We start from the raw sequence: 22,005 nt of genomic DNA, 5'->3' as shown, positions 1-22,005 counted from the left end.
TAGCATATGCTTTTACTGAACATATAGAACAGCCCATATTGGGCACCAAAATATGATAGGCATTGTATAGAATGCAAATAAGCCATCTTAAGAAGAAAGCTAATCATGGTGGTAGGGTTTCCTAATTAAAGACTCTATCCTGCTCCAAATAAGCTTCCTTCAGAGGTCTTATGTGGCTGCAAGACCTTTTTGTTTGAGAAAGTGTTTAGTGGCTGGAAATGAGTAGGCCTTTAGTATTCAATGGTGTTTCTAGTAGCAGTTTCAATTTTAAAGCATATATTTATTAAATGATGAAGTGTCCTGTGACTTTGGGGATAGAAGGATACAAAAATCTAAGATAAATCTTTGTTTTACCTAAATTTGGTTCTTTGTTTTCTTTTAGGAAAACTAGTGGCTATTGCCATTATTGATGATAAAAATGGTTCTGCTGAACATACAAGGTAAGTTGGGGGTTATTCTGTAAGTTAAAACATGACTCAGCATTGAAAAAGTGAAACCTCTTGAACTTTATACTATTAAGATCTATTAAGAACTTTAGATATTGATGAGAAAGGAGACACAGATAAAAACAACATAGACTTCCTCAGATATTAGGAACAAAGGAAATGGGGCTGTGATCCTAAGCATGCATACTTGGAAGCAAGTATCTTGAGCTCACTTAACATACATAGGATCAGGGTATAAGTCAGAGGTGTGAAACTACTTCTGTACTGAAAGCCGCAAAAGTGAAACTGAGTGAGAATATCATAGTTAACTTGTATATTGTTTTACGTATAAATTATTGTATAACTAATCTGGTGTGTGTGTATGTATACATATGGGGCAGAATACAATGGGGTGCTTATGCCCCCACTGATTCTTTTCTGCCCTGCCAATTTCCTTTTGCAGGTGGTGGGTCCTGCTGATTGCATTGCGCAAGCAGGACCCACTGCTTATGCAAGGGACATTTAGCACTTTCTAGAGAAAGTCCTGAAGTGCTTGGAATCACTTGTTTCTTGAAAGAGGCACATCAGCAGAGCTCCCTTATGGAAGAGCTAAATTGCCTTTGTGCAAGCAGTGTGGGGGCTTCTTGCGCGATGCAAACAGCAGGGCAGAAGCACCCAGTTGGATGTATAACTATTATTGGTTAATGTGTCATTCTCCAGTTTATGGTTGTATTGTCATTATGCACAAATGTGAAAAATCTGAGCCATTGCCTGAAAACCCTTAATACGTGGACTTAGAAGTACGAGGAGTTGGAGAAATAAGATGTGATGCTTTCTTTCTTTTTTTGCATTCCTCCTGTATCATTAATAGTTCTGTTGTAATGCTTTTATTTTGTTTTTGTTCACAGCTAGAAGCCTGTTCTTCAGCTTTTTAATTAATACTAGCATTCATAGATCAGCGTATTCCCAACTGTTTAGATATGTGCTGGCTCCCAGAAGGAGTGGAAGAATCTGACTCTTATCTCAATGTGTGTGCTGTAACTTGGATTTTTTGTTTGCTTTGTGTATAGGAAAAATACATTTGTCCAATTTAGTATAAGCGTATTTGTACAGTAGGCAGCATCAGGACACTGAGTAAAAGATAGATTTCTAGGACAGTTCAAATGTAAAGGACAGACTATAGCTCTGCCTTCATTAACAGGCTTCATTCTTCTGCAGTCCCATGCTACCTTCATGTGTGTGAGGCCGTTATATTTCGTTACTAAGGAATTACTATTTATATGTTGAAATCCTGTTAAGTCTTTCTTTTACAGATTGAAGGCTATTGTTCAGGATGTTGCTAAAAATTATAGAGACCACTTCCATAGGTACATATTCATATTTTATAATGTATTATTTTTAGTGTAAAATAACTGTATGCCCTACTTGAGTGTTAAGTAAATATTTTGAATTCTAGTAGTTTGGTTGTGACACTTATAAAGAATCCATTTGTGTTGCCTGAGTAATGCATCTTTGTTTGGAAAAACTCTTTAAATTTAGGAGAGAAATAGAAGAAATAGTACAATGCAATAGTACAGTGCCCTATTGAATTCAGTGGGGCTTACTTCCAGGTAAGCAGGTATAGGATTGCAGTGTAAATCTTTTGGCATTCTCTATGCTTTCGTGTACGTGTGTGTGTGTGTGCACACCCACAGTATTTTCATTGTTACTCCTATTTATTTAAGTTTATAGCATGCCTTTCCACACAGTGGTGTTCAAAGTAACAATAAATACGATAAGGTGAAACATAAAACAATCAATAGTATATAAAACAAGCAGATGAAAAACTATATCATTAAAACAGTCAAAAGCAAAGGAGATGAAAAATCAATCTTTACCTGTCACTTGAAGACCACTAACGAAGGGGCTAAATGGGCCTCCCTAGGAAAGAAGTTTCACAATATGGGCACAGCTGAATTTCTAAATGCACTTCAGAGATTGGCAGCACAAAAAGAAAGGCCTCTGCTGATCTTAAAGACCTGGGTAGGTTTGTATCAGAAAAGGTAGCTTTCAGATAATCTGGTCCCAAGCCATTTAGCGCTTCATAGGTCAAAACCAGCACTTTGAATTGTGCCCAGAAATGGGCTGCTAGTCATTGAAGCTGTTGTAACAAAGAAATGACATGCTGACTATGAAGAGTCTCCACCAACAGCCTGTCTGCAGCATTCTTAACCTGCAGCATTCTTACTCAGCTGAAGTTTCCAAACACAAATCTTAACATGAAGTAACTAAGGTATGTGTCACCATGACAAGTTTTTACATCTGAAGGGATGAAAGGAATTCTCACATTAGCACCAGCTGTGTAAAAACACTTCTAGCCACCACCAAGTCCAGGACATCCAAGTTAAAAGCTGAATCCAGGAGCACCCTTAAATTGCGTACCTCAGTTTTCAAGGAGCGCAACACCATCTAAGACAGGTTGAATCCTTATTCCCATATCTGTCATTCTACTGACAAGGTGCACCTCTGTCTTGGCTGGATTAAACTTGTATTTATTTACATTTATCTAATCCATTAGTGACACCAGACACTGATTCAGTATTTAAACACTTCCTAGATTTAAATGGAAAGGAAAAATAAAGTTGGATAAAATAGCATGGAGGACAAGATGGAACTCTAAGGGACACCATATGCCAAAGGCCAAGATTTTAAACAGGAGTCCCCGAGCACCAGTTTCTGGAAACACCCCTCCAGGAAGCACTGGAACAACTGCCAAATGATATCTAACTCCCATCACAGTCCAGCGGTTCAGAAGAATACCATGATTGATGGGATCAAAATCCTCTGATCAATTATGGCATCGCTACTTCAGAATATGTGTATCTTTTCATGTAGACAAATTTAGGCTGCAACCATGTACGCACTTAATTGGGAGTAAGTCATATGCAAATCAAAGGGACTTACTTTTAAGTAGACATTGTGCTTTTTAAATATTGCCCAAATTTAAAAGATGCTTTTGTGATCAAACAATACAAAATGAAATGGAGTTGATCTCATGAAGGAACTCCCACACTTTGTAGAGCTTGTTCCCCTTTGTTCCAGTTGTGGAACATGCTTTGCCTTGCCTTACCACCGTATATTAACCTTATGTTCCCAGAAATTTCTGACTAAAATAATGTATGTATTATACCATAAGCTATGCTGTGCAGGGCCACCCAAGACGGACAGGTTATGGCAGAGAGTTCTGACAAAATGTGGTCCACTGGAGAAGGAAATGGCAACCCACTCCAGTATTCTTGCCAAGAAAACCCCATGGAACGTATCATAAGGCTAAAAGATATGACGCCGGAAGATGAGCCCCTCAAGTCGGAAGGTGTCCAATATACTACTGGGGAAGAGCAGAGGGTATTTCCAAGTAGCGCCAGAAAGAGTGAAGCGGCTGGGCCAAAGCCGAAAGGACACTCAGCTGTGGATGTGTCTGGTGGTGAAAAGAAAATCCGATGCTGTAAAGAACAGTGTTGTTTAGGATCCTGGAATGTCAGATCAATGAATCAAGGTAAGCTGGAGGTGGTCAAACATGAGATGGCAAGATTGAACATCGACATCTTGGGAATCAGTGAACTAAAATGGTCAGGCATGGGCGAATTTAATTCAGGTGACCATCATATCTACTACTGTGGGCAAGAATCCCTTAGAAGAAATGGAGTAGCACTCATAGTCAACAAAAGGGTGGGAAAAGCAGTACTGGGGTACAATCTTAAAAATGATAGAACGATCTCAGTACGAATCCAAGGCAAACCATTCAACATCACAGTAATTCAAGTCTATGCCCCAACCACTGATGCCGAAGAAGCTGAGGTTGATGGGTTCTATGAAGACCTACAACACCTTCTAGAACTAACACCAAAAAAAGATGTCCTCTTCATCATAGGGGATTGGAATGCTAAAGTAGGAAATCAAGAAATCACCGGGATAACAGGCAGGCATGGCCTGTGTGTACAAAATGAATTAGGACAAAAGCTAATAGAGTTTTTCCAAGAGAACACGCTGATCATAGCAAACACTCTTTTCCAACAGCACAAGAGGTGACTCTACACATGGACATCACCAGATGGTCAATATCGAAATCAGATTGATTATGTCCTTTGCGGTCAAAGATGGAGAAGCTCTATACAGTCAGTAAAAACAAGACCTGGAGCTGACTGTGGCTCAGATCATGAGCTTCTTGTTGCAAAATTTCAGCTTAAATTGAAGAACGTAGGGAAAACCACTAAACCATTCAGGTATGACCTAAATCATATCCCACATGAATATACAGTGGAGGTGAGGAATAGATTTCAGGGATTAGACCTGATAGAGTGCCTGAGGAACTATGGACGGAGGTCCGTAACATTGTTCAGGAGGCAGCAACGAAATCCATCCCAAAGAAAAAGAAATGCAAGAAAGCAAAGTGGCTGTCTGATGAGGCTTTACAAGTAGCTGAGGAAAGAAGGGAAGTGAAAAGCAAGGGAGAAAGGGGAAGATATATCCAACTGAATGCAGAGTTCCAGAGAATAGCAAGGAGAGACAAGAAGGCCTTCTTAAATGAACAATGTAAAGAAATCGAGGAAAACAACAGAATGGGAAAGACTAGAGATCTCTTCAAGAAAATTGGAGATTTCAAGGGAACATTTTGTGCAAAGACGGGCATGATAAAGGACAAAGAAGGCAGGGACCTAACAGAAGCAGATGAGATTAAGAAGAGGTGGAAAGAATACACAGAAGAACTATACAGGAGAGATCTCAATGTCCCTGATAGCCATGTTAGTACGGTCACTGAACTTGAGCCGGACATCCTAGAGAGTGAAGTCAAGTGGGCCTTAGGAAGCATTAGTAACAACAAAGCTAGCGGAGATGACAGTCTTCCAGCTGAGCTATTTAAAATCCTAAAAGATGATGCTGTTAAAGTGCTGCACTCAATATGCCAACAAATCTGGAACACTCAACAGTGGCCACAAGACTGGAAAAGGTCAGTTTACATTCCAATTCCAAAGAAGGGCAATGCCAAAGAGTGTTCAAACTACTGCACAATTGCGCTCATTTCACATGTCAGCAAGGTGATGCTCAAAATCCTACAAGCTAGGCTTCAGCAGTATGCGAACCGAGAACTACCGGAAGTACAAGCTGGGTTTCGAAGAGTCAGAGGAACTAGAGATCAAATCGCCAACGTTTGCTGGATCATGGAGAAAGCTAGAGAATTCCAGAAAAACGTCTATTTCTGCTTCACTGACTACGCTAAAGCCTTTGATTGTGTGGATCACAACAAACTGTGGCAAATTCTTAAAGTGATGGGAGTACCAGACCACCTTACCTGTCTCCTGAGAAACCTGTACGAGGGTCAAGAAGCAACAGTAAGAACCAGACATGGAACAACCGATTGGTTCAAAATTGGGAAAGGAGTACGACAAGGCTGCATATTGTCACCCTGCTTATTTAACTTATATGCAGAGTACATCATGAGAAATGCCGGGTTGGATGAATCACAGGTCGGAGTTAAGATTGCTGGGAGAATTATCAACAACCTCCGATATGCAGACAATACCACCCTAATGGCAGAAAGTGAAGAGGATCTAAAGAGCCTCTTGTTGAGGGTGAAAGTGGAGAGTGCAAAAGCTGGTCTGAAACTCAGCATTAAAAAACGAAGATCATGGCATCTGGCCCCATCACTTCCTGGCATATAGAAGGGGAAGAAATGGAAGCAGTGACAGATTTTACTTTCTTGGGCTTCAAGATCACTGCAGACGGTGACTGTAGCCATGAAATTAAAAGACGCTTGCTCCTTGGGAGGAAAGCTATGGCAAACCTAGACAGCATAGTAAGAAGCAGAGACATCACCTTGCTGACAAAGGTCCATCTAATCAAAGCTATAGTTTTCCCAGTAGTAATGTATGGCTGTGAGAGCTGGACTATAAGGAAGGCTGAGCGCCGAAGAATCGTTGCTTTCGAACTGTGGTGCTGGAGAAGACTCTTACGAGTTCCCTGGACTGCAAGGAGGTCAAATCAGTCCATCCTAAAGCAAATCAACCCTGAGTGCTCATTTTAAGGACAGATACTGAAGCTGAAGCTCAAATAATTTGGCCACCTAATGCGAAGAGAAAACTCTCTGGAAAGACCCTGATGCTGGGAAAGACTGAAGGCAAAGGAGAAGGGGACGACAGAGGATGAGATGGCTAGATAGCATCACCGATGCAATGAATATGAACTTGAGCACGCTCCGGGAGAGAGCGCAGGACAGGAAGGCCTGGTGTGCTATGGTCCATGGGGTCATGAAGAGTCGGACACGACTGAACAACAACAACAATAATAATGTATACCCAAGAGTGATTCGTTTCTCTGCATCTTGTTTTTCATTGTCTTATGTCCTAACTGTGCCCATAGGGCTACATATTTTTTCTTTGAATCTCCCTCCAATATCAAGAATGGACAGAAAATGGTCTCCTGAGTGAGGGGTAGACATGCCAAGGAGCTATAGATTTTAGTAACAGTGAGATGAAAAACCTGGTTTAATTACATCTCCAATATCTACACAGATTGGTTAACCACATTGACTACTAATTTTAGCTCCAATGATCAGCCATTTGAAAATGCAACTATTAGATCATGGAGGTTAAGATCCTTTTCCTTCTTTTAGCTTTTGGGTACATGAATTGACTATCAAATCCTTAGTTGCAGTTGTTAAAAGTTTGTTCTGGCCCTGCCCTTCTCAGAAGAGCTCTTTTGTCCAGAGGGACCTAGGTGCAAGAGACAGCAAAGCACTAGTACAATGTTGCCACCCATGGGTTTGATATAACCAAGGCAGCTCCTCAGAATGCTGCAAATTACTTGTGAGGCAAATGATCAAGGGTTTAGGGGAGTACAGAAACAGCTTAAACATATTCTACTTCCTCCTATCTAAGGTACTGTGTCCTCAGCACCAAAGTTTTCTGCCTGCTCAATATAAATTCTATACTACAGAAAGCCAAATTTGCACAATTATCCTGTTTTGTATACTTTATTTTCAGTTTTCAGTTCTAGTCATTCAGGTCATGTGCTAACGATGTCCTACCAGCAGCTTACTTTTTCACAGCCCATAGGTGGTTTTCTCTTCACCTGAGCTCTGATACCAATAGTGACCAGGAGAAAAACACTTGGGGAGTGCGGGGCAGGGCTTGCCTGAAAAGTATATGGCAGGCACAGGGCCAGTTCAGGTCCCCTCGTCCTCACTTTTGAGTTTAAAGATTTGACCGCCCACCATCTCCCCACTTGTGATTTAACTTTAAACGATGAACTTGCCGCTGTCATTAAGTGTTGCTTTCAATGGGGTTTCTGCAGCTATCACCCACATGCTTTCAAACATACCGTCATACCCCCATATATGCTAGAAACGTGGAGGAGGGGAGGATGATGCTTAACTCTGCACCCAGTACAACAATCTGTATCTTTCTGTACATATCTCTGGCTTTCTCCTAGTTATATATTAGCAAGCCCTCCTCCAAATGCAAGTGCGCCCATAAAACTTGTCTGAGCCTGAACTGAGTTTTTAAGTAGATGTCAAAAATCAGTTTCGAACAATATTTATCTATAGAAGAATAGCATATGCCCTCTTGTGTGCTGTTGTGGGAAACTTGTGCTGTTGGGTGGCTTATAAAGTCACTAAAATGAATAAAATCCATATTTTTCTGTTGAACTTTTAATTTTTGTCCAAATTTTCCATTTTGCCATGAAAATATTGTGAAAATAGACTTGCTGAGCAGATAGAAAATTGGGTGGCTAAGCATGGTCTAGTAGGATAAGTGAATGAGAAGATAAGCCACAAAGCGGTAGTGTAGGGATCCTTGCCTTTTAGAGGCTTTAAATGCTTGCTATTTTCAGTTAGTTGTTGGGTAGGGTCAGTTATTTATGGGGCCACAGAGAAACAAGAAAGAAGTGCTGGCATGCTCAGGGGAATCCCAAGGATTGCAGAAATACATTTAAAAAATCTAATAGATCATATCCTTCCACCGCCACCTGCTCCAAGTGCCCAATGAAGGCTAAGTATGCGCAATATGAATGTTGAGTGTTGGCTGGAAAATGGGAACATGTGGAAATGGCCCTCATAGTATCCAGGAGGAGAGGCTCGTTGACTGGAACTCTGAAAAGGAGCACATGTTAGGTGTGATGAAAATGCAACAATTTCTTGCAGGTCCTACATCTTATCTAAGTATCAGAATACTTCAGTTTGTTAACCTCTGCAGCCTTTAATTAGACATAGGGGTGTTGTGAAATGTGTGTTCTGAACTCAGCATAAATATTCTAGTTAGGACGTATAATGCTTTGCATTCAGCAATGTCCTTTAGCAGAGGTCTACAGTAATGGAAGCAAGGGAGAGGTGATTTTAGCCCTTCCGGCAACTCCCTGTGCCCCTGAAAATCTGCTCCAGAGGACTGGGGGGCCCTCTGGGAGGAGGAAATTGGAGAAAATTGACTCCTCCCTTTCCATTATTTGAGGCTTCTCTACATTAAAACGTCTTCTTGATCTACTTAATCTAGCGGAGGCTCCGCTAATGGAAGGGGAGGAGATTCCTTCCATTTGCGGAAGGACAACCTTGGATGCAACCAAATTGTCATTATTTATTTTAAGTTTAATTGACAATTTTATGTATTCCCTGTCAACAGGAATTTCCAGTTTGGCCATATGGATGGAAATGAGTATATTAATAGTTTACTAATGGAGTAAGTACAACATTTTGAGGAGATTTCATGCTACTAGTTAATGACGTGTGTGTGTGTAGTATAATTCCTGTTACTCTTATCTGCTGTAAAAAGGTTTGCAAGCAGATATAGAAAGATAGTGTATAACTCTGGTAAATAAAACATGATCAAGACTCAAGTTGGTCTTGCACAGTGTATGTTGAAGTGTTCTGCATGGTGATTGTGTTCATAAGAATGGCTTCCACACGTGTTTCCCCAAGACAACCGTAAAGTCATCTTGTACCTGGAAACGGGGTCATGTGAATTGACTGTGCGAAAGATACGCCCTTTTCACAGATTTATGGTTTGTGTGTTTTGTTGGTTCCTTTGTTTCTGAATATTTTGTATAAGGCTGTTCAATATAGAATGAAACATGAACACTATAGTTAAACAACTAGAAAAAAATACTTAAAGTTTCTATATCACTTTCCCACTAGATGTCAGTACTGGATAGCCAATGTGGCGCAGGGAGCTATACATAGGAACTGAAAATGAAGCTGACACTCATTTGTACTGTAAAATATAAGAATTGTATAATCATATTGGTATGTTAAGGTTTTGTTTTGTTTTGTTTTACATGCTTGATGGAACTTTAATTCTTCTGCTGTAATCACTGTCATACATACATTTGTGGAGTAGGAAAGGGATACGAAGTTGTCAAATATATCTTGGAGAGGAACCAGAACTACACCTGTAGTGTTGTGTTTTGAGTTCCTTCAGTAGAATCCCCTTTCTCCCACACCTTTACCGGAGGCTCTAATGAAGGGACTTTTCAACTGTCACCAATATGCCTCTTAGAAATGAGCTGTTGTATCCAGTTCTGGTCCCTGCTGTTCCCATAGGCGATAGCAAGGCAAGCTTAGCTCTCCATGCCTTGTTCTACCTGAGAAACTGCAATTATATAAAGAAAGCTGACCACATGCTTCCAGGCATGTGGCTTGTGTGACATGTTTACTGGATAGTTAAGGGAAGACACTTCTGACAAGTGCAGCAAACTATGCTTTTAGGCACACTGTAGATGTGCCTAAACTACTAGTTTAGTAGTTGCCTTGTAGATGTGCCTAAAGTAGTCCATGGAGCTTTATTGCCATCTGTTGTTGTTGCCTTCAGCCTAGCCTGAATCACATGACTTGCTGACCACTAGTTCTCTCATCTGGATTCAGTTGTAGTATCTCTAGTTCCTCATCTTAGTCAACCACTAGGTAAGTATCAAGACTGCAAGACCTGTGTCAGATGCAAGATAGTAAAGCTGGGAATCAGTGCACAAAATACATAATTTCACCTAGCAGGCTACTATGCATGTTGAATAGGGTGGAATATTAGGCAGAAACCTGTAGGAGTCTTCAGAGTTCTTGGACTGTTATGAGCAGATACCCATCACCACCTTATTTGATCTTTTTACAAGAAATGAACCATTTCATCAATCCCATGAATATGGTCATCCTGAATTCAGGGTCTGCTAGGCACAAACATGATCATGCTGTTGCAATTCCTCCTAACCCTTCTTGGAAATGCACAGAAATAAATATATAATTCCTGTGCTCTTCATTAATGAACTAAATGCTGATAAGACCTTTAAAAATCCCTGAATTGTTTTTTTTTTTTACTATTTCAGTGATGTGAAAATTCCCACTATTGTTGTACTGAACACATCCAATCAACAGTATTTCCTACCTCATAAACCTGTTGAGAGCATTGAAGATATGGTCCAATTCATTAATGAGATCTTGGAAGGCATTGCAGAAGTAAGTCTCTCTATATTCAAAATCTCTTAACAGCTTTTTGAATTGTCCAAAGGTGGTTAAACATATTCATTAGCTATCTTATTACATTTGCATTGTCTTGCTGGAAGGTGTCTTCACCTTCTTGAAAACTAAAAGAGTCTGGAGAGCATTACTAACAACTCGGCATTTGGTGTGTATTTATAGTGTAGTTAACTATAATACATTGAGCCATAGGGAGATTTTAATAGCGTTAGAGAGGAACTGTACTGAGATGATGGGAGAGTTGGAAGGAGTGAAGAAGATGAACAGGAGAAGCTCTGTGCCAAGAATGATATGTTGGCAAATGGCAGCCTGTTGTGCATATGATAGTTACATCATAGTTACATCCACGAATGTATTTTTCAAAACGACAGTCCCTGAAAAAACAAACACCACAAAAAGAGGTGTAGCAGTGCATCACATCTAGGCAAAATAATTTTGCAAATGGGATGGGGATGTGTTCCTTGGGAAGCAATGAACACACATGCTTCTGACAATATTCAAAATATAAATGAAGTACAGATCTCCCTATCTTCAGAGGGTAATTTCTCCAGTGAAAAAAAAGGTAGTTAGGTAAGCAGTTACTGGTAAGGCTATGTGGTGACAAAAGGTGAACGAAAGCAGAAATGTAAGTGAATACGGCTGATGTCGGCTTTTACCTTTAAAATTTCAGGCACAGGGTGGAGATGGAATTCTTCAACGAATCAAGAGAATAATTTATGATGCCAAGTCTACAGTAGGCGTAAGTAAATTTACATCAATTTTAAAATAAGTGCTAAGCATCCAAGTGAACCCATTGAGATTTCATTTGATCGCATGATTCTAGTGTGGGATCTGTCTTTTAAATTAGTTGGCCATAATATATCTTTATTTTGAAAATGTGGGACAGGGGAGAGGTAGGGCAGCAGAAGGAATTAAAATGTAAGGATATCACAAAGGAGAGAGAGACTTTCCCAGCTTTTGTGGTTTTCTATGTGTGCCATAAAAACTTTTATATGACACTCTGTTCTCAATATCTTTCTCTGACTTCCACATGTGAGATTTTAAACTTTTCTAGAGAAGCAGTTTGACTCGGTTCAAAAATATGTTAACTGCTAAATGGAATTTACCAGTATAGACCTTAAATGATCAGAGTTTTGTAATATAATTGAAATATGAAATGCTAAACATGGATTTGTATAAGCTAAATGTATTGTGTGGGAAAGCACCTTCCTCAAGATACTCCTAAATGTTGTGAAAATATCACTGATGGTTAATTATTTCTCAACAGTCTGTTTTCAAGAGTTCCCCCCTTCTGGGCTGCTTTCTGTTTGGTCTACCACTGGGTGTCATCAGCATCATGTGTTATGGGATTTGCACTGCTGACACTGAGGGAGGGTCGGATGAGGCATCTAAGAAGGATATTACAGGCAAGGATCTGACTGATGAAGCCACTGAAGAAGAACAAGAGGAGGAAAACAATGAAAGCCCTGTAGAACTTCCAGATGGAGAGCAAGAACAGAAAACTATATTGGAAAAGAAAAAAGACTAAATTGCTTATTAAAAAGTTTTTCTGTAGAATTTCCAAATAGAGACTTATTTATTGAATTCAGTTATTTACCTGTGAACTTCAGAGATGGGGACCTTTTTGTTTGATTTGCATGCATGCATTCAAATTGCTTGGCTGTGAAGAGGAATGGGTGGGAATCTGGATTTTGAAGTCTCATGCAACCTTTTTCCTGCTGAAAAGAAATCAAATCAATGGGTTATTTTATATGGATGCACACTGCAGTTGGGTGAAAAAAAATGTTTCTTTCTCTCCTGTCTACTGATAACCTGTGGTTAAAATTGTTTTTAACAGCATGGCCAAAATAAATAAGACTCTTCTCTTAAAAAAAAATTAAATATGGAAAGCAGGGATGTTCTCAGCCTAGAGTGAAATCTGTAAATATTACTGAGCTTTAGAAACACTTCACAGGAAACACGCCTTTGGGATGTTAAATAAATGTATTTTTATTTTAGTTGCTATAGTTTCTGGAAAGCAATACTTTTTTAAATGTGGGTTTTTTGAAGGAAAAAGGTAAAGTCTAAATTATCTGTTATGGGAGTCTCATGGCATCACTAAAGACAAGTATTGCATTCCCCCCAGAATTACTTTTTTAATACAAGTTAAGTACTTTTAAAAGTAATATTTGTTTACCTGTAATATGCTTTTTAGGTTCATTTGATACTGCATTATATTGGCCTAATATCTGCACTATTAAAGATTCACTTCTCTATTTAATGTACAAGAAAAATACCTTCCTTTTAGGGGATACTTCCTCAAATCTTAAGTACTTGACAAATCTTAGGGCTCCATTTGTTCACGGCAAGATTAGTAGAATGCTATGTGTATGTGTGTACTTCACACTTAATGACAAGCCTTTCTTTAATATGCCAAAATATTTAAGCTGGTTAAATACTATTGCTACAGCTTTGGTTTCTAGAAGTGGAAAATTCTTATTTGAACAAATATTTTATTGGCTTGTTAAACATTGACACCTGCGTTTAATGTTTCTGTTGACTACATGTTGATTGGGGAGGGCAAGTTAATTATCTGTAGCACTGTGGGCATTTATAGAAAAGGGGGATATATGCTGGTGTAATCCATTTTCATTAGCTGTTTAATCATATAAGTCATCTCTAATACCGCCCCATGACAGTGAAAGTGACTATGCTCTCTCCAGAGTTGAGATCTCAAGGGATAAGCCATAAGATGATGTTTGGAGTATTGATACCATGGTGATTACCATAGCAACCAAGCCTATGCTGCTCATTTTCAGGACTAAGGCTGTGTCACATTCAGTTTGAAAACTGAAAAATAAAGATTCTAAGCCTGTGATCATGGTACAATAGTTAAGTATAATAGATATACCTACATATGTATATGTATATTTAAAATATTCAAAGAAATTTTAAGCTTCAATAAGAAAAAAAGGTTAAGGAATCAAAACTAAGGTTGACTTCTACTATTCCTACTATATACAAATATTTTGTTCTCTGTAGAGAGAAATTTAACTCTGTAAAGCAAAGCAACTTTCTGACACAGTCCAAGAGAACTACTTCTTTGTCTTACAACATTTTGTTAATTGGAAGGAAATTATGCTGGCACTAACATGGTGGTTTTGAAAATGCACATAGATTTTTAAAAATAGGAATCTCCTTGATAAAAGTGAATACTGCTTTTCAAAATAGGAAACTATGAGAAATCTGAAGTGTCTAGTGTTTTTACTGGCAATTGCTCTACCCAAAGAATAAACGACTGTATTTCATGTATATTTTAGAATATTTGTGTGCACTATACTTGCATTACAGGAGTTTGAAGAAAGTTTGATTTTGTTTTTTGTTCAAATTTAAGGCAGGTTATGCATATTGAGAGGTTATATTATAAACTGTATTTTGTTTCCAGAGTGAGACAGTAGACTTGAACAGTCTTGTCACACATACTTGGTTTTTCACAGAATGGAAGTCTTTTCCAGTAGCTGCAAAACTCTTGCTGAAAACTCCAAAGCATAAAATCAGTCATTCAGCATGTTTTGCCTCAAACCTGAATTATTGGGACAAGAAGGCAGGATCCCTCAGACTGTACTGGAATAGCAGGTCATTTTTGTTGGTATTCTATATCATTTACAAAAGTAGCTTTAAAGAACGTCAATTAAAGAAATTGGAGTTCAGTGCATTTCACATGCCTTCTTAATTATCTTTTTTCCTTCAGCTACAAATAATAACAATATGCTGCAGTTTTCCTAGTGCTGGGTCTGAGAGTTTGCTTTCCAAAAGAACGGATCCTGATAGCATCTATTCCCATTATATAATGTTAAGCAGATTTTGAATAGTTCAGATGGTGACACTGAAAATAGGTATGTATTTACCGTTCTGCTTATGAAATGTCAAACTCCCTGATGTTTACCAAACTGAAATGTTTCATTCCAGCTTCATAACAGTGCAGTTAAATCCGAATGAAGAGTTTGTGGCATAAAACAAAATGACTATTTTTGATCATGTAAAGAGCTTCACACAGAGTGATATCTATTTTAACTTGAATTGGAAGTGCTGTAATAACTTAAACTTTATTTTACCCTGTTGGATTTATCAACTGTAAATGTGTTTTTTTCTACAATAATAAAACATTAAAAATACGGTTTTTCACTCCTTGGTGCTGCATTTTGCATGAGGTTTGACACAAATCTTTCTAATTTGGAGATTTAACGGCATAAGAATAGCCCCGTTGGATCAAACAAGGTACCCATCTAGTGCAGCATCCTGTTTATCACAGTGGTCAACCAGATGCCTACGGGAAGCCCAGAAGCAGGACATGTGGGCAATAGCCCACTCCTGCCGCTCTTCTACAGCAACTGATATGTTCCCTCTCATCCTGGAGGATGCATATACCTCATGACTAGTAGCCGTTGATACCTTTGTCCTCCATTAATATTTATTTATTTATTAAATTTCTTAATCACCCATCTGGCTGGCCACTCTGGGTAACATACAGCAGTACAATTTAAAACAGTAAAATTACACATTAAACATTTAAAAATACCCTAACCCACCCCAAATGCCTGCCTGAATAACCATGTTTTCAGTGCGTGGCAGAAGCTCATTAAAGAGGGGGCATGGCGGAGTTCCCTAGGGAGTTAGTTCCACAGAGTGAGGGCCACCACAGAGAAGGCCCTCTCCCTCGTTCTCACCAGCCTAGCTGTCCTGGCTGATGGGACAGAGAGAAGGGTATCCAAAGCTGTTCTTGTTGAGCGGCCTGTCTGGTGTTGCTGGAGGCTCTCCTTGAGATAGGCTGGGCTGGAACCGTATCGGGTTTTAAAGGTCAAAAACAACACCTTGAATTTGGCCTGGGAAACAACTGGTAGCCAGTGCAACTCCTTCAGCACCGGAGTGATATGATCACGCCGGCGGCTGCCTTTAATCAGGTGAGCTGCCACGTTCTGCACCAGTTGAAGCTTCCGAACCGTCTTCAAGGGTAACCCCACGTAGAGCGCATTACAATAGTCTAGACGAGAGGAGACCAGGGCATGTACTACCAATGGGAGCAGATGGTCGGGAAGGTAGGGGTGCAGCCACCGTATCAGATGGAGTTGGTACAATGCTGTCCGGCTCACGGCTGATACCTGAGCTTCCATGGGGAGTCTAAAATGACCCCCAGGCTGCGGACCTGGTCTTTCAAGGGTAGCCGTACCCCAAGTCTAATCCACTTTTTAAAGCCATCTAAGTTGGTCTTGTGAGAATGAATGCCATAGTTTAATTGTGAAGTACTTCCTTTCATTTGTCCTCAATCTCCCACCATTTAGCTTTTTTAAAACGAAACTCCCCAAACACTAACTTTTCTAGGGCTGTGCACCACTTTGGTCTGAAGCTCAAATAATGAGTCGAAGCAAGTTGCTTTGAAGGTGCCTCCACATGATACAAGGCAGAGTAGAATAGCAACGAGGTGCCCCGAAGTGAAGCAGCTTGTATATGAAGCACCTCGTCCAATTTGGTGATTCATTCTGAGTAGGGGTGTACGGATTCTCCACCGTCTGTTCCAGTGGGGAATCTGTGGGGGGGGAGGCAATCCATTCCTCCCCTCCAGAATTGATTTTTATTGTCCACTTCTCCACTTTTTCCAACTCTGTGGTATCCTTTTTGAGATGCAGTGACCAGAACTGTACACAGTATTCAAAGTGTGGTCGCACCATGGAATATTTATGGGCCTTACACTATTGGCAGTTTTATTTTTGATCCCTAGCATGGCATTTGCGTCTTTCACAGTAGTCACACTCTGGCTCAACATTTTCATTGAGCTGTCCACCAAGATTCCTTCCCTGATCACTCACTGCCACTCAGACTCTGTGAGTGTATATGTGAAACTAGGGTTCATTTTGCCCCAGTGTGCGTCATTTTACATTTACATTGAAATACATTTACTATTTTATGGCCTATTCATCCTGTTTGGAGAGATCCTTTTTGAACTTTTCACAATCCATTTTTTCCATCTTGAATAATTTGGTGTCATTAGGAAATCTGCTCACGTCACTGCTCATCCCTAATTCATTTATGAACAAGTGTGCCAATGTGGGGTGGTGGCTAGAGTGTTGGACTGGGAGTCAGGAGATCTGGATTCTAGTCCCCACTCAGCCATGGAAGCTCACGGGGTGACTTTGGGCCAGTCACAGACTCTCAGCCCAACCTACCTCACAGGGTTGTTGTTGTGAGGATAAAATGGAGAGGAAGAGGAGGATAATGTAAGCCACCTTGGATTCCTTGCAAGAGAAAAAAAGGTGGGATATAAATGCAATAATAATTTAAAAAGTTAAAGTACTAGTCTCAGTACATATCACAAGGGACCTGTTCTTACATTTTATCATTGCAAGAACTGTCCATTTATTCCTACTCTCTGCTTTCTTGTTCTATTCTTTAACCAGTTACTGATCTATAAGAAGGTTTGTTCTCTTAACCCAAGAATGTTCAGTTTATTTGGGAGCCTGTGATGAGGCACCTTGTCAAGAGGGAGGGTGCTACCGCACTCATGTGCTGCTTGTGGGCTTCACATATGCATCTGGTTGGCCATTCTCTTGGAAACAGAATGCTGGACTAGACGGGCCTTTAGGCTAGGGATGTACGAATCCCTTACCTGGCTCCGCGCAGGGGCATCCGCGGTGGGGGGGAGGCGCTCTGTCCCTCCCCACGGAATCCTCAACGGGGGGGGAGGCACTCCGTCTCTCCCCACGGAATCCTGCCTGGCCGCCCGCAGCCAGACATGCGGCTGCTGGGCACCCCTGCAGGCACGGAAATGGCGGCTGTCGTAGCCGCTGCCATTTGCGTCCCTGTATTGAGCCGTGATAGGCTACATAAGTATTTAAAAAGAAAAAAAATTCCTCCTGCCGTGATCGGCTACGTAAATACTTACGTAGCCAATCACGGCAGGGGGGAAAAAAACCCAGTGTACGCAAATGGCAGTAGCCGCCACCATTTGCATACGCTGGGGTTCCCCCCCCCCTGCCATGATAGGCTACGTAAATATTTACGTAGCCTATCATGGCTATTGAGAGGAGGAAGCGAATGGCGGCTGCAGGACGGCTGCCATTCGCAAATAGGGATGGACAGAAGTCCCTTACCTGATCCCGAAGCTTGCTTCGCGGTGGGGGGGAGGAACTCCGTCCCCCCGAAATTCTGGCCGGGGGGAGGCGCCTCGTCCCTCCCCCCCAAAATTCTGGCTGGGGGGGAAGCGCCTCGTCCCTCCGGCCGCGAAACCTCCTCTCCTGCCAGGACGCAAATGGCAGCGGCTGTAGCCGCTGCCGTTTGCGTCCCTGCAGTCAGCCGTGATAGGCTACGTAAATGTTTACGTAGCCTATCACGGCTGACTTAAAAAAAAAAAGCGCGTACGCAAATGGCGGCGCCCATGGGCACCGCCATTTGCGTTCCTTATTTTGGCACATGTAGTCTACGTAAACATTTACGTAGACTATGGCGAAAATAAGGGGAATGCTATTTGCGTTCCCCTTATTTTTGCCGTAGTCTACATAAATATTTACGTAGACTGCACGTGCCAAAATAAGGAATGCAAATGGTGGCGCCCATGGGCGCCGCCATTTGCGTACGTGCTTTTTTTTTTTTTAAGTCAGCCACGATAGGCTATGTAAACATTTATGTAGCCTATCATGGTGTTTTTTAAAAAACTAGCCGTGATAGGGTACGTAAATCTTTACGTAGCCTATCATGTTTGTTTGTTTTGTTTTGTTTTGTTACTTGGAAATGGCGGCAGCGGCAGCCGGTCGGAGGACTGGCCGCCGCTGCCACCAAACCGCTGCCGAACCGCCGCCGGAGCTGACGCCGCCAGGGACATTCGAACAAGGTAAGTCACGTCCGGGGGGGCAGGGGGGTCAGACCGTTTCTCCACCAATTTCGGGGGGCTGAATGCGCTGGCATTCGGCCCCCCCGAGATTCGTGGAGAAATTCTCTGACATCCCTATTCGCAAAGCAGCGTGGACAGGAGCAGGTAAGTGCTCTGTTTCGCACGCCTTTTGTGGGGTGGGGGCAGTGGGGACTTCGTCCCGCACGCCTTTCATGGGTTGGGGGGGTGGGGGCTTCGTTCTGCGACAGATTTCGGGGGGCCGAATGCACTGGCATTCGGCCTCACCGAGATCCATCACGGAATTCTCTGACATCCCTACTTTAGACAGATCCAGCATCACTGTTCTTACTTCCATAAGCTTTTAGAATGTTCAAGTATACAATGCCTGCTACATCACTCCTATCCACATACACTCTCAAAGAACTCAAAAAGGTGAGCGAGAGAGCCATCAGTGGCTGCCGTCATAATGGCTATACACTACTTCATGCTCAGAGGCATCGTGCCTCTGAATCTCTGCAGCTGGGGAACAACAGTGGCGATGCAATGCCTAAAGTAGTCCAGCTTTTAAGTCCAGCTAATGGCGACAAAGGGGAACTCCCAACTTGGGATCAGAATAAAAGCTTTGATTGGGTATCTTTTCTATAATACAAAATATACAACTAACCTGTAGGTGCCTTGAATAATGTGCTTAGTTTTGAAAAGGAAAGAAAGATTCAGGTGTGTTTTGAACACAATGTTCATATTCTGTGATGTCTTTAAAATATTTTTTAGTAAAAGGTTATGACTTTTTGAGAATCCACAACCACCTAAAGCTATTACCCTGGTGTGTCTTCTCTCTTTTAATCTTGAAATGTGGCTTTCTTCAGTGCAATGAGTGGTGTTAGTGGCAACAGCCATTCCCTTCTGTGTTTATATTTCACCTTGCTGGTCCATAGCCTTAGGGGCAATGGAACTAGAAATCTGTGGAAAATATAGAACACAGGGAACTGATTACAGAAATAAAGATACTAACATTTTAAGGATGTAATCCTAGGGAGGAAGTCCCAGAGGCCATAGGATTTTGTGGGCCTTTGCCTCTGTGGACAGATGGAGAAGGCAGTCTGCCACTGGAGGTTTCCGTATGACAGCTGCAGAAAGATTCTCCACAGTTACTGCACCACTGGCATGTGGCTGTGCAATTGTGAGTTCTGGAATGGAGCGTGTCAGGTGAGGCTGAGGGTACACAGGGTCTTAAGCCTCCTTTGCCTCCAACATGCCCCTAAAGCAGCCCAGAAACTACATCAGCCCTGGAGCTGGCATAGTTAATTTCCCACCACAACCATTGCACCATAGGTTTCAATGGGAAGGAAAATGAAACAAACAGTAGCAATGAAAAAGCAAAAAAGGCACACACACACCCCACCCCAGCTCATGCACTGGTGGCCATAGTGAGCTTACAGAGGACTGGAAACTGCATTAGATATGCCCTGTATTCTCCTCTCTGCTTGCCCTAAGATTGATCTGTAAATGAGATCAAAATGTGATATCAAAGAGTTTCTACAGCCACTGTGTTAAGATATGGTAACCTTTCATTAGGGAAAGATTGCTGATCAGCTGGAACAACTGAACAATTTGTGCTATGGAACAAGGACATTAAATATGGGATGTTGTACAACACTTGGACAACTAGTAATCTTGGAAGATCAATTTTGTTTATTAATCTAGCATTAATCATTCCTTGATTACTGTATTTTTAAAATCCTTTTTATGGTAAAATGATGATGATGAAGGTGTTTATCAGGGCCAGTTCCTTCAGTGGTTTGGTTATAGTTGTGGAAGATGGACGTTTTCTCAGGTTCTCTTTTTTTTCTTGTCCAAGTGCCTGCCTGTTTTACCTCTCTGTGTTAGTCCCCCCCCCAATATTTTTATCCCAGCTTTCAGAGAAATACCCCCTCAAAGCAGCTCATAAATATAACAATAACATATATAAAACAAAAAGAACATTAAAATTAAAACAGTAGTGTGAAACAACTCAAACCCACATCAGCAATCCACAAAAAACATAATATAAAATAATAAATAGTGGCAGGTTAAAAATCCAGGCTCACATCATTAATTAAAAGTGCATTTGGAAGAAAACGCTCTTTAAAGTCTGTTTAAGAAGAGCTAAAGAGAGAACCAAGCTTACATCATGTGGGAGTTCCACAAAGATAGGGCCACTACTGAAAAGACCATGTCTTGTGCGCGCCAGTCTAATGGACTTTGATGCTGGGCTTCTAAGCAGGACCATTTATTTGTTGAAATGTCATCAATAAAATAATAAACTGTACAGGTTTTTACAATATCCTTACACAAGGAGGCTGTTGCTAAAGCCAAAGCAAATCTTAAAATAGATCTGGAAGTGGGATGTAACATGGACCCCTGCGAGAGCAGTGAATTTGAAGGGGTGCTCTGCCTTTCTCCATTAGATTCTCTTGTGGCAAGAACCAATGAGACACTGATGGCCTCCAACTTGAATCATTAAAAAAGAGGAGCAACCTGGTTTACTTGAGAGAAACTGGGGAAAAAATAAATATGTTTTTGTAAATCCTTGGAACTGATGTTTAGGAAGATTGTACAGTGGTGTGGAAAGTAAAGAGATCACCTCAAACACACATTCCTTGACCTGGATTACAAACCTCAGACTTGTAATGCTTGCTTCCCCACTCCAGTTCTCTGCTTTGTGTTTTAATCTGACTTCAGAATGAGTTAGCATGTTGCTGCCCCACCTCGCTCTCCAGCCCCCTTCCCAGCTGCCAGTTTGTCTTGCTGCCCAAGCAATAGCAGCATGGACTCACATGCCCACATGGTGCCAAGGACACCAGGAAATGTAGCTTCCTTACTGCTCCTGACAGATGTTTCTCTCGTTTTGAAAGTTTCCAGACAGCTCTTGCCTGAGCCATGAGCATGCGGTGCTATGAAATTGACAGCAGGAAGTGCAATTTCATTTCATTTGGACAATACTATTTTTGAAGTATCATTCCAACATTAGTTCTGTACTCCATCCAAAGCAGCCTGCCGCCATGAAATGGAACTCTTCGTTTTATCACATTTTCCATTTTAGTGATTCCTTGTCTATATGTCTAAAAATGTCATGAAACACCAGCCAGGTTTTTGTATGTGCATAGATTCAAACTGCAATAAAAAGTTAGCCAGGGTAGCACTTTGTATGTACAGAGACATTTTCCATTCCCCAAAGAAGTGGTCCA

The 22,005-nt window shown here is 41.1% G+C and overlaps 1 protein-coding gene across 3 annotated transcripts in view; it reads left to right on the top strand.

The window, feature by feature from the left end:
* Positions 1-15,085, top strand: part of TMX3 (thioredoxin related transmembrane protein 3) — a 33,536-nt gene extending 18,451 nt beyond the window's left edge. For 2 of the 3 annotated variants that reach the window (XM_084849955.1, XM_084849957.1), the window contains exons 11-16: positions 383-440; positions 1,739-1,792; positions 9,077-9,133; positions 10,767-10,896; positions 11,588-11,656; positions 12,185-15,085. In XM_084849955.1, the coding sequence (XP_084706081.1) occupies positions 383-440; positions 1,739-1,792; positions 9,077-9,133; positions 10,767-10,896; positions 11,588-11,656; positions 12,185-12,445 (629 nt within the window). In that variant the 3' untranslated portion in view covers positions 12,446-15,085. The remainder of the gene's footprint in view (positions 1-382; positions 441-1,738; positions 1,793-9,076; positions 9,134-10,766; positions 10,897-11,587; positions 11,657-12,184) is intronic. The other variant, XM_084849956.1, reaches the window with a different exon arrangement.
* Positions 15,086-22,005: the final 6,920 nt, after the last annotated feature.

This window comes from Heloderma suspectum, chromosome 4 (genome assembly GCF_057233095.1).
Source record: "Heloderma suspectum isolate Gila_16-S chromosome 4, 16-S_ref, whole genome shotgun sequence".
NCBI classification, from domain to species: domain Eukaryota; kingdom Metazoa; phylum Chordata; class Lepidosauria; order Squamata; family Helodermatidae; genus Heloderma; species Heloderma suspectum.
Note: the sequence above shows the minus strand (reverse complement) of the source record. Positions and strands in the feature narration are given on the sequence as shown.